The sequence below is a fragment of the Gopherus evgoodei genome, chromosome 1, assembly GCF_007399415.2.
Source record: "Gopherus evgoodei ecotype Sinaloan lineage chromosome 1, rGopEvg1_v1.p, whole genome shotgun sequence".
Classification (NCBI taxonomy): Eukaryota; Metazoa; Chordata; order Testudines; family Testudinidae; genus Gopherus; species Gopherus evgoodei.
This window is the reverse complement of record NC_044322.1, coordinates 335,851,558-335,863,966: the sequence shown is the minus strand read 5'-3', so window position 1 is coordinate 335,863,966 and position 12,409 is coordinate 335,851,558. Positions and strand designations below refer to the sequence as shown.

The 12,409-nt window shown below is 46.7% G+C and overlaps 1 protein-coding gene across 1 annotated transcript in view; it reads right to left on the bottom strand.

The window, feature by feature from the left end:
* Positions 1-12,050, bottom strand: part of CERK (ceramide kinase) — a 75,943-nt gene extending 63,893 nt beyond the window's left edge. The window contains 1 exon segment of the mRNA XM_030549256.1: positions 11,816-12,050. Coding sequence (XP_030405116.1) covers positions 11,816-11,951 — 136 coding nt within the window. The 5' untranslated portion in view covers positions 11,952-12,050.
* Between the last annotated feature and the right edge of the window lie 359 nt (positions 12,051-12,409).

Genomic DNA, 12,409 nt, shown 5'->3' with positions numbered 1-12,409 from the left:
GCTCTGGCCCGGAATTTCCATTTGCTGCTTTGGTTTTCTGGTAGGCTTCTCTGAGCTCCTTAACTTTGACACGGCACTGTACTGAGTCCCTGGTGTGGCCTCTCTGCATCATGGCCTTGGAAATTTTCTCAAATGTTTTTTCATTTCGTCTTTTGGAACGGAGTTCTGTTAGCATGGAATACTCTACGCATACAGCGATCAGATCCAGTACCTCCCGTGCGGTCCATGCTGGAGCTCTTTTTCAATTCTCAGGAGACTGCATTGTTACCTGTGCTGATGAGCTCTCCACGCTGGCCAAACAGGAAATGAAATTCTAAAGTTTGTGGGGCTTTTCCTGTCTACCTGGCCACTGCATCTGAGTTCAGATTGCTTTCCAGAGTGGTCACAATGGTGCACTGTGGGATACCACTCGGAGGCCAATACCATCGATTTGCGGCCACACTAACCCTAATCCGACATGGCAATACCAATTTCAGCGCTACTCCTCTAGTCAGGGAAGAGTACAGAAACCCATTTAAAGAGCCCTTTATATCAATATAAAAGGCCTCATTGTGTGGACGGGTGCAGGGTTAGATCAGTTTAACGCTGCTAAATTCGGTTTAAACGCGTAGCGTAGTCCAGGCCCAAGAGAGGTAATGTCTGTGAGCTGGAAACCTGAAGCGGGAGCCCTTCCTGGACCACAGAGGGGGAATATGAGCATAGCTAGCTTAAAACTGTAACATATATACATTTAAATATACAAGCACCAGAAAAACGCTAGAAACTCTGGCTACTATTGTGTTTCCAACCCCTTAGCTCCTCATCAACTCTTCAGAATGACGTTAGGATAATTACCTGATGTAACTGAAGTTCATCTTATTTCTTTTAGATATATCCATTTCAAGAACAAGATCTCAGCATACAGTATGCTACTTATTGCTTTGCTAATACACATTTTATGCCATATTGGCGAGTGACAATACTTAGGATTCTCTCTTTCCTATATACGTAAAGAAAAAAAATGCACATCACTGTTTCATTGTGACACACAAGAAAAGCAAGAACAGTGAAGGTCAGTGTGGAATTCTAATCACAAAAAGTGCAAGATTATGGAGTCACAAACATGTAGGGCTGGAAGGGACCTGAAGAAGTCATCAAGCCCTGTGCTAAAATAGGATCAAGTAAATCTAGACCATCCCTGGCAGGTGTTTGTCCAAACTGTTCTTAATAAACCTCAAATGATGGTGATTGAAAGCCTATACACTACCTTTAACTACCCTTAGAATTAGGAAATTAGAAAGATTTCCCTAATATCTAACCTAAAACTCCCTTGGCCATTTAGGATTAGTAGTAATGGGCTTAAAGGGACATAGCAAACAACAGATCACCATCCTTTTTATAAGATCTCTTAACATATTTGAAGACTTATCAGGTCTCCCCTCAGTTTTTTTTTTTCCTAAAGACTAAACATGCCCAGTTTTTTTAAACCTTTCCTACAGGGCTGTCGATTCATTACGATTAACTCACATGATTAACTCAAAAAAATTAACTGCAATTATTCGCAGTTTTAATCACACTGTTAAAAAACCGAATACCAAATGAAATTTAGTAAGTATTTTGGATGTTTTTCTACATTATCATATATTATATTCTGTGGTGTAACTGAAATCAGTATATATTAGTTTTTATTACAAATATTTGCACTGTAAAAAAGATAAAGAAATACACCTCTACCCCGATATTTCACATACAACGCAGTAAAGCTCTGACACGCTGCTCTGAGCAGCATGTTAAAGGTGCCGGGCCAGGCCAAGGCGTTCAATAAGGGGCAGAAGGTCTTGGGGACAGTCAGGGGCTCCCCCCCAGGGTCTGGGGGGCAGGAGCTATGGGAGGACACTTTTGGGGGCCCCGCAGTCCCAGGGTGGCCTGGGGGATTAGCAGGGGCCAGGAGCAGCCTGCTCTGCTTCCCTCACCCCGGCCCCAGCTGTGTCGCTCAGAGGAGTGAGCTTGGGGAAAAGGATCGCCCTGCACTCACCAGCAGTGGCAGAAGCGGAGCAGCCTGCCTCCAGCCCGCTCCACTCTGCCAACTCCCAGCTGCAGGTGAATACGGGGGGTGTCCTTTCACCAACCTCCCCGCACTCACTGGCAGCGGGAACCAGAGCAGCCCAGCCCTAGCCAGCTCCACTCCGCCAGCTCCCAGCCATTGCGCTCCATTTCCCGTCACAGGTGAGTGCAGAACCTTTCCCCAGCCACCCTCCCGCAACACGGCTGGGGCCAGGGCAAGGAAAGTGGAGCAGGCCAGGGCCATGTTGCTCCGCCTCCCGCTGCAGGTGAGGGGGGTGGGGCGTCCTTTCTCCAACCTCCCTGCACTCACCGACGACAGGAACTGGAGCGCCCCGGCTGGGAGCTGGTGGAGTGGAGCGGACTGGGGCCGGGCTGCTCTGCTTCCCGCCACTGCCCATGAGTGCCTATCGGGGCGGGGGGTGGGGTGCTTAGGAGTCAGGACAGTCAGGGGACAGGGAGGTTGGGTAGGGGTGGGATCCTGGGGGTGATCAGGGAACAAGGAACGGGGGGTGGGGCAAAGCAAGTTTGATATAACACAGTCTCACCTATACCGGTGAGATTTTTTGTCTCCTGAGGACTGTGTTATATGGCAGTTGAAGCAGGAAGGGACATATGAATCTTCAGTGCCTCTGGCACGCAAATATCTTGCCATGCCAGCTACAACAGTGCCATGAGAACTATTCTCACTTTCAGGTGACACTGTAAACAAGCAAGCAAGCAAGCAACATTATCTCCTGCAAATGTAAACAAATTTGTTTATCTGAGCGATTGGCTAAACAAGAAGAGGACTGAGTAGATTTGTAGGCTCTGAAGTTTTACATTGTTTTGTTTTTGAGTACAGGTTTTTTTTGTAAATAATTCTACCTTTGTTAAGTTTAACTTTCATGATAAAGAGATTACATACAGTACTTGTATTAGGTAAACTGAAAAATACTATTTCTTTTGGGGTTTTTGGAGGGGGGTGTTTTTGTTTTTGTTTGTTTTTTTACAGTGCAGATACTTGAAAACTCTTGCTGTCACACATTTACAGCCCGAGGTCTCTTCCAACCCTAATCTTCTATGAATATATGCGCATATTGCACTGCGCACTTAGTATGACAATTTCTCCCATTGACAAACATCAGCTTGTAGAACTTCTCATTACACACTTCCTACCAGTTTTATTTTAGATTATTCAGTTATATAGGAAGAAGTGATGGGCAACCTTCAATACAGGGACTGTGCCACATTTCCCCATAATTTTCACTTACTGCACAGGCATATTAGCAATTAGAGTTTTATTGGCTGACCTAATCTCTGGCTAAAGCCCTACTGTCCCATACACATTGAAAGTTTTACAATGGATGTGAAATCAGACCAGACCGCAAACTGAATATTTGTATTAATTTATACCTTAGAAGCTCTCACTAAATATGTTGCCACTTTGTACTAGGCACTATACAAAGTGAGATAGAGTTTATAATCTAAAATACAGTTAGAAACAAGGGGCAGGAAGGAAAGAAGGGAAAGAGGTGAAGAAATGTGCCCAAGGTTACATAGAAGTCATTGGCACGGCTAGAAATAGAACCCAGATCTTCTGACTCTTGGTCTGACACCTTGTTTGCTACACAATGCTCTCCATTATGAAAGTGCAGTCAAAAAGCCCTACACATTGGAGTTTGGTTTGCCAATATAAAAGTTTCACATTAGATATCAGCGAAATTACAGCTCCTCTCTGAAAGACTGTCAAAGCCACACCTAAATGCTGAATTGGCTTCAGGCACTTAAGCCAGGAAGAGATCAAAAAGTTAGAATTTTTTTTCAAAACAGAATGACTGAAGACCTGGAGGAACCAATAACAGAAAATATTAAATGTGAAGCTTGGCTATTCAATAACTAAATGTAATTAATGACTAAGGACTATGTACGTTTTTTTGAGGTGTGGCTGTGGGGAAAGAAACCTTATAAGTATTTGAAGAGCATTAACGTACCAAGAAGTAGTAATATAACTGAAAGTAACAGAGGAGCAAAGAGATAATTTAAATTAAACTCAAGGAAATTTTTTTTCCTAAACACTGAAATCTATTAGTTCATAGTAGTCTCCCAAAGAAAGAGGAATCCTAATTGTGTTGCTTATTTAAACTAGACTGATGAAAACATATTGTAGTTAATAACCTTGCACTAGCAGGGGGAGGAGAAACGAATAGGCTTTTTCATTTGTAATGCCTATGATTTAAATCCTACATACAACAGTAGGAATATAGATAAGCTTTATATTTAACTGTTCATTAGAGGTCTTTATAAAAGTACCACATATAACTGAAGGTGAAAACACTTTTCCTGACAAAATCAGAGGGGTAGCCGTGTTAGTCTGGATCTGTAAAAGCAGCAAAGAATCCTGTGGCACCTTATAGACTAACAGACGTTTTGGAGCATGAGCTTTCGTGGGTGAATACCCACTTCATCAGATGCATGTAGTGGAAATTTCCAGGGGCAGGTATATATATGCAGGCAAGCCAGAGATAATGAGGTAGTTCAATCAGGGAGGATGAGGCCCTGTTCTAGCAGTTGAGGTGTGAAAACCAAGGGAGGAGAAACTGGTTCTGTAATTGGCAAGCCATTCACAGTCTTTGTTTAATCCTGAGCTGATGGTGTCAAATTTGCAGATGAACTGAAGCTCAGCAGTGTCTCTTTGAAGTCTGGTCCTGAAGTTTTTTTGCTGCAGGATGGCCACCTTAAGGTCTGCTATAGTGTGGCCAGGCAGGTTGAAGTATTCTCCTACAGGTTTTTGTATATTGCCATTCCTAATATCTGACTTGTGTCCATTCATCCTTTTCCGTAGCAACTGTCCAGTTTGGCCGATGTACATAGCAGAGGGGCATTGCTGGCATACAAAATCTCCACCAAGCACTCTCAAAACTACAATACCCACATGAGGAAATAAGGAAACAGATCAACAGAGCCAGACGTGTACCCAGAAGCCTCCTACTGCAAGACAAACCCAAGAAAGAAAACAACAGGACTCCACTGGCCATCACCTACAGTCCCCAGCTAAAACCTCTCCAACGCATCATCAGGGACCTACAACCCATCCTGGACAATGATCCCACACTTTCACAGGCCTTGGGTGGCAGGCCAGTCCTCGCCCACAGACAACCTGACAACCTGAAACATATTCTCACCAGTAACTGCACACCGCTCCATAGGAACTCTAGCTCAGAAACCAATCCATGCAACAAACCTCGATGCCAACTCTGCCCACATATCTACACCAGCGACACCATCACAGGACCTAACCAGATTAGCCACACCATCACTGGTTCGTTCACCTGCGTGTCCACCAATGTAATATACGTCATCATATGCCAGCAATGCCCCTCTGCTATGTACATCGGCCAAACTGGACAGTCGCTATGGAAAAGGATAAACGGACACAAATCATATATTAGGAATGGCAATCTACAAAAACCTGTAGGAGAACACTTCAACCTGCCTGGCCACACTACAGCAGACCTTAAGGTGGCCATCCTGCAGCAAAAAAACTTCAGGACCAGACTTCAAAGAGACACTGCTGAGTTTCAGTTCATCTGCAAATTTGACACCATCAGCTCAGGATTAAACAAAGACTGTGAATGGCTTGCCAATTACAGAACCAGTTTCTCCTCCCTTGGTTTTCACACCTCAACTGCTAGAACAGGGCCTCATCCTCCCTGATTGAACTACCTCATTATCTCTAGCTTGCCTGCCTATATATACCTGCCTCTGGAAATTTCCACTACATGCATCTGATGAAGCGGGTATTCACCCACGAAAGCTCATGCTTCAAAACGTCTGTTTGTCTATAAGGTGTCACAGGACTCTTTGCTGCTTTTCCTGACAAAAGAAATTTTTCATAGAGTGGCATACAAACCTCAAGACTTTCAACAGATCCTCCTAATTTGAAAACTTGTAAATTGTTAGTTTTTCAGATTAAGCTTTATTTTTGATCTCTCCATGCAGGAGGAATTCCCCTCTTCTCCCCTGCAAACTGTTCCCTTTTGGGAAGTTTGAGCAAGTTCTCTTTAGCAGTTTCTGTATTTGGGCAGGAAGGAGAAGAGTTGGCATTTGAACACTCTTTATGAGCAATCCCTTCCTGTCCACCAATGTTTTCCTGTTTTATAGAAGTACCAAATAACTTTCATAGATATGGCCAAGTCCAAAAGGTCAGACAATAACTGGAAGCTAAACAACCATTAAGAAAGTGCTCTCTTTGCTAAGGTTGAGACAATGATTGTTTTAATGTAATGATCATGTGATAACTACAAGCCACTCAGAAATATGCATAATTTTATACAGCTGTACATAGGTAAATTTATATTTAGATATACTGCACAGCAATGCCCTGATTGTGAAGGATCAACTTTTAAAAGGCAGTCAATCTTTACCAATTTACTGCTTCTTCACCCAGGTACTTTTGGGTAGCTGCCAATCCTCCCCATAAATGTTCATTTATATGTTACCAGCACACATTTCTTTCACATTCCCAAGTCCTTGTATAGACTGTACTGAGGCCTCCAGAGCACAGAGGACCTAAAAGGCAACAGGAGACACCTGGGGAGCTCTAGTAAATATTGCTGCAGTAGCTAACTGCACACTCCACAAATCACACATCAAGCCGTTAAAAGGAGCATGCACTTCAGATACTGAAGTATTTTCTTCATAAAATATACCTGTGCCTCCAGAAGTGCACACTTGCAATTTTCCTTGTTTTTACTCTTTATTTACCAAAGAGTCTTAAACAGACTTTTGCAGGACTTCAGTCAAATTTGATAAGAGGGCCTGCCCTGATTCTCCAACCTACCTAGTGCTTAGGAAGACAAACCAAGAAGAGTCAAATTCATTGTGCTTTTTCACATCTCTCAGCCAACCTCAATTTTTTGCATGTGGAATGACCAGACAACATTCTATTTGCAAATGATTAGGGTATACCATCTGCATTGCAGCAGCTATCTTGCCCAATCCATGTCCCATCCCAGCAGAAAATAGTCAAGAGCAAGTAACAGCATAAGAGCAACCATTGGTCCCAAAGCTAGAGTGCTGGGATCACATCCAGTAAGCTCTGTGGCTCTTTCATGGTCTGGAGTAGGGGTTCTCAACCTTTTTCCTTTCTGAGTCCTCCTCAACATTCAACAACAACTCCATGGTCCAAGCTGTGCCACAACTGTTTTTCTGCATATAAAAACCAGGGTGGCATTAGGGGGTAGCAAGCAGGGGCAGCAAGTTATATACTTTTGTGGTGCTCAGGCACCAGGAATATTCAGGGCTGGGGGCCCTGCTCCACCAATATTTGGAGCTGCGTCTCTCCCTCGGCCCTGCCTGGATCGGGCCCCGGAACCCGCTCCCCTATGCATCTCCCCCCACATCCCTGCCTCAAAGAAAGCAGTGCGTGCCTCTCCCATGCCTGCTTGTGCTGCTGGTATAGCACATTCCTACACGGAGCCACGCTCCCGGCAGAACTGCTGTCTGCTGCCCCAGGGTCCTAGCACCCCCCATTCACTAATGGCAGGGCAGGCTGCCCTTGCGCCCTAGTCCTGAGCCTCTTCAATGCCCCAAACCCCTCAGCCCCAGCCAGAAGCCCTCATCCTCCTGCACCCTAATCCTCTGCCCCAGCCCTGAGCCCCCTCATGCATCATGAACCCTCATCCTCCGCCCCACAGCTCTCACCCCTGCACTCTCTCCTATCCCCAAACTCTCCCCTAAACCATGCACTCCCTCCCCCTTCCCACACACACCCTCCTGCCCCCAAACTCCCTCCCAGAGCTTACACCCCCACCCCCGAGCCTGCACACAAACTCTGTCCCAAAGCCTGCACCCCTCACCCTCTCCTGCACACCCACCTCCTGCCCCAGCGCGGAGCCTGCACCCAGCACTCCAACTCCATTCCAAAGCCTGAACCCTGCACTTCACCCTAATCCCCAGCCCAGGACCTGCACCCCAGACCTCCTGCCCCCCACCCAAACCCTCTCCCAGAGCCTTAGGCAGGTGGGGGCAGAGTTTTGGGGGACAGGTTCTGGGCACCAGCAAAATTTCTACAAACTTGCCACCCAGGAGCAGGGCAATTATTTGGGGCCCCACACCACAGAGGGCACTGTGATGCTTCAGCTTTCTGCCGTTGGCCCCAGTGAATGCTCATGCTGGCCATGGATCCCCTAAAACTTGCTTGTGCCCCTTCCCCCCGCAGGGGGACTCAGAGATGGTCTGGAGGAAGTATATCATCTGCACAAGAGGCGCCAGTTCAAAAGCAGCCCCACTCTAGCCTATGCACCAACTAACTACTACGGGTATATCTACACAGCAATGTGAGCCCGGGCTCAAGCCTAACCCCCCTTTTATCCACACACCAATTGTGCTAATCTAGGTCCCAAGATCCTGCAGGACTGGAGAGCCCAAGCCTGTGTTAAGCTAGGACCTAGGGTCCAAGCCCTATTGCTTTCCTGTGTGCATGCAGCACTGGCAGTCTTCCACATGTATCCCAGAGTTCTTGGTGGAAGAGAAAAAGTGCTACTGGCAGCAAGCGCAGTGGCCAGAAATACCATTATTGCTTGGCTGAGCGTGCTCCCTCTTCCTACTGCTGCACCTACTCACTGCTCCATGGAGTTTGCCTGGAGCAGGGAGCAAAGTTGACAGGAAGGAGGCAGCTGCTGGGATGTTGGGGGGGTGTCATCCCTCCCCCGACAGAGCTGAGCCTGGAGCTCTGCCACTGCCCCTCCCTGCAGGGCAGACATCTAGTCCCTGCTCACACTCTGTCCCTTGGTCCCAGGCCCCCACTATGCACACCTCACCAGGGCTGCATGTGCAGATGCACCCAGGCAACGTGCACTGTCAGGGCAATGAATGGGAGCCAGCCCTAAAGCTTTCCCACTGCCTCCCGAGGATCTCTTATTTCTGCCTCCAGGGGTGCAGCAAGGGTAGGGATAAGAGATCCCGCGGGTGCTGAAGCACTCTACACCACAAGCCCAGAGGATGCACTTCACTGGCTCTGTGGCTGGCAGCAGCCAGACTGGGGTGCGTGTGTTTTTACTCTGAAACCTACATTTTATGTTAAACTTCAAACAAAAAAAACAAGGACAATAATAAAATAAAGTGGCCTCATTACCGCTACAAGAGTGATTTTTCCTCCCTTGGTACTCTACTGTTGAGAATAGCCCACATCCACTTTAAATGAATTGTCTCGTTAGCACTGATGCCCCCAAACACTTGGTAAGGCAACTCCCATCTTTTCTTGTGCTATATATATACACACATATATATATATGGCTGTCCTCAGGGACCTCCCAAGCAGCTGCCAGTGCAGCTGTCCCCGGGAACCACCTGAGCAGCAGCACCCCCAGAGCGCCCTCCCCTCACACACACATGCAGCAGCACCCCCAGGGGGCCCCTGTAAAGGTCACGGACCATGAGTTTGTTTATTGTCCATGACCTCTCCATGACTTTTTCTAAAAATACCCATGACTAAATTATAGCCTTACCTATGCACACTATTTAAAATTTAATAGGAAATTTGATATTATTCATACACAGGAAGTTTCCAGAAGGTAACTAATATCAAATTTCTTCAAACTTGTCAGATAGTTCTCTTCCAATGAGTTGAATGCATATCTAAAGTTTGAAGTTAAGCTTTTTTACATACAAATGGATACACAATATCAACTTCCTTACTATGTGAAGAACTTCCCTTATCTCACTGTGATATCTCATATGACCTAGGAAACTTCACAAGACTTGGCAAAAGAAGTTTCACTTTTCAGCTGAGGGATCATGCCAACAACTCAAAGGATAAATTCACCTGAAAAGTAGTAAGTGCCCGAAGCTATAATGGCTTAGCATTAAAGTGCTTCCTTGGCCATAACTAAGCCAGCTAACTTAAATAAAAAGGAAAGGAATGTTTTCATCACTGTTTTAAACCAACAGTTATTCTACTATATCCAGCTGCAATTAATTTGAATATGAAACAGAAAAACAGCTATGCACCAGAACACTATTTAACATTTTGAGGTTTTCAGAAAATAGTGTAAACATATTAGCAAGTGTTTTTGTACTCCAGAGTATACATTGGCTAAGCAGTTGGCATGTTGTGACTGCTGATAATACTAAACATGATAAGACAAGATAACAAGTGGTACTTTCTCATTTTCTCCTTCTCCCACTTACCCATTACCATGAAGCCAAGGAAGACTTGTACGGGCACAGTGGTATCTGCAATGATATACTAGCAAGATTTAGCCCCAAGACTCGTAAGGTCTTCGTGGCAGAGACTGTCTTATTAGGTGAGTGTAGCACCTAGCACAATGGGGCCTTGACCCTCACTTATGCTGTGGTAGTAATTTAGAGACCTCAGAACACCAGGCAACCACCACCTTTGTTCTTAAGAGGAATGCATGCCTGAGAAATTCTTGAATTATTAAGCAGTCAGTTCTATAAACACACTATAAGTTTCCATTTCAACTGCAAACACTATTTCACAGATGCAGTTTTTCTGACGTCTTAAAGGGCACATCCATTAAGTGATAAAAGTAGTAAATTATGTTGTGGCTTGAATATTTTAATAAGTATTCTGATTTTAGATCTGCTAGTTGCTGTAACATATTCCAGCTAAAACCCCTACTGCCAACGACTCTCAAAAGTGACTAAAAGCCACCTGCAAGATCCTCAAAATAAGCATTTTTTTCAGCTATTACTAATCTATGTATAATGTGTAGAAACAGGACTATGCACACTTCGCTTTATATCTGCTGACAAGCTCTTGTGGTTGAAGGTGAAAAAATTCCTTATTAGTGCCTTGTCAAATCATTATGAGCTTGTTAATGGGGTCCAAAGTCTATGCATGCAGACTCTCCCATAATTATGAAGAAACTTGGTGAATGAATCCAGGAGCAGAAGTCTAGAAAGCTGTTTTACTATTGATTCTCACCAGCTGTTTAATCTATTTTAAACACTGGACTCCACATCCCTGCCTTAAATATATGGCTTTCCAACTTAGTGCTCAGCATGTCATCTACTTCTTAAACTGCTAGTTAAGAAAAAGTTGCTGATGCCATGCAAACTAATCTGTATTAAAAAATCTATTTTTCAGCAACACTCGAGAAGCCTTTAGTAAATACTGCACCAAATACACTACAAATATAGAGTAGGCTAAACACCACCATCATGTTTAAAAAGAATCAGAACCCTCTGGGCAAGAACAACATTTCCCAACTCCATTCTGGACCCAAAAATGAGAGAGGAAAGAGCAGGAAGCTTTGGAACTTTACACCCTTTAACAGAAGGCAGACATGTTCGCAATCGCTTACACTATTAGCTGGTCTGTCCCTTTTCACAAGAGCTAGTTGGACATAGGAAGAAGGTGCCTTATCTTCATAGTATGTGAGTTACCTCCCCCATGCATCTCAGTGATACACGGGACAGCACCAAGGGCACAAGCAGACAAGAACAGGAACAGGTGCACTCTGTGAGAGCCTCCAGAGCCACTCCAACCTCCCCCACACACTATACAACCCTTCACATTTCAGAGCCCCTCCAAACCTCTATTACTATCAGAGTCACTCCAGTGTCCCCCCACTATGCCCCCACCAAAGAACCCCCAAACCCCACATTATCCAACCCCCACCTGCCAGAGCCCCTCCACTGTCCCCCACTATACTCTCACCCCAGAGCCCCTCAACCCCCACGCTATCCAACCCCCACCTGCCAGAGCCCCTGCAATGTGCCCCTCACTATGCCCCAGCCCCTCCTCCGGCCAGGCCCCATCACTCACCGCCGCCCCGGCGAGGCTGCGGATCCCGCCAGGACAGCAGCCCCCGCTCCCACTCTAAGGTGACCTCCCAGGCGCGCTGCCCGAGCGCCAGCGAGGAGACGAGCCGGGGCCGCCGCTCCGGTGCGGGCTGCTCCATGGGCGCTCAGTGCCGGCGCACGGCTGCCCCGCCACGCATGGCCCGGGCCTTAGAGGCTGCCCCGCTCCTGGGCACCGGGATGGCAGCAGCCGGCGGCTAACGGGGCCCGACCTCTCCGCTATCCGGCTATTGCTCACGGGGCGGGGCGGAATCGTCAGCACGTATGCAAATCTCCGCCGGGAGGGGCGCGTATGCAAATCACAACGGGGGCGGAGCCTCGTCATCTGCAGTTCTGGGCAGGGTCCTCAGCGGCTCTGGGGCCAAGGGAGGCGCTTCCTGGTCCCAGCTGTGGCGAAGCGTCAGGCCGTGCCCGTCGTGTGCCCTCTGCCGCCCAGCACCGCCCGGGACCCTCACCGCCCAGGCCGTGCCCGAGTGCCCCCTGCCGCCCAGCACCGCCCGGGACCCTCACCGCCCAGGCCGTGCCCGTCGTGTGCCCTCTGCCGCCCAGCACCGCCCGG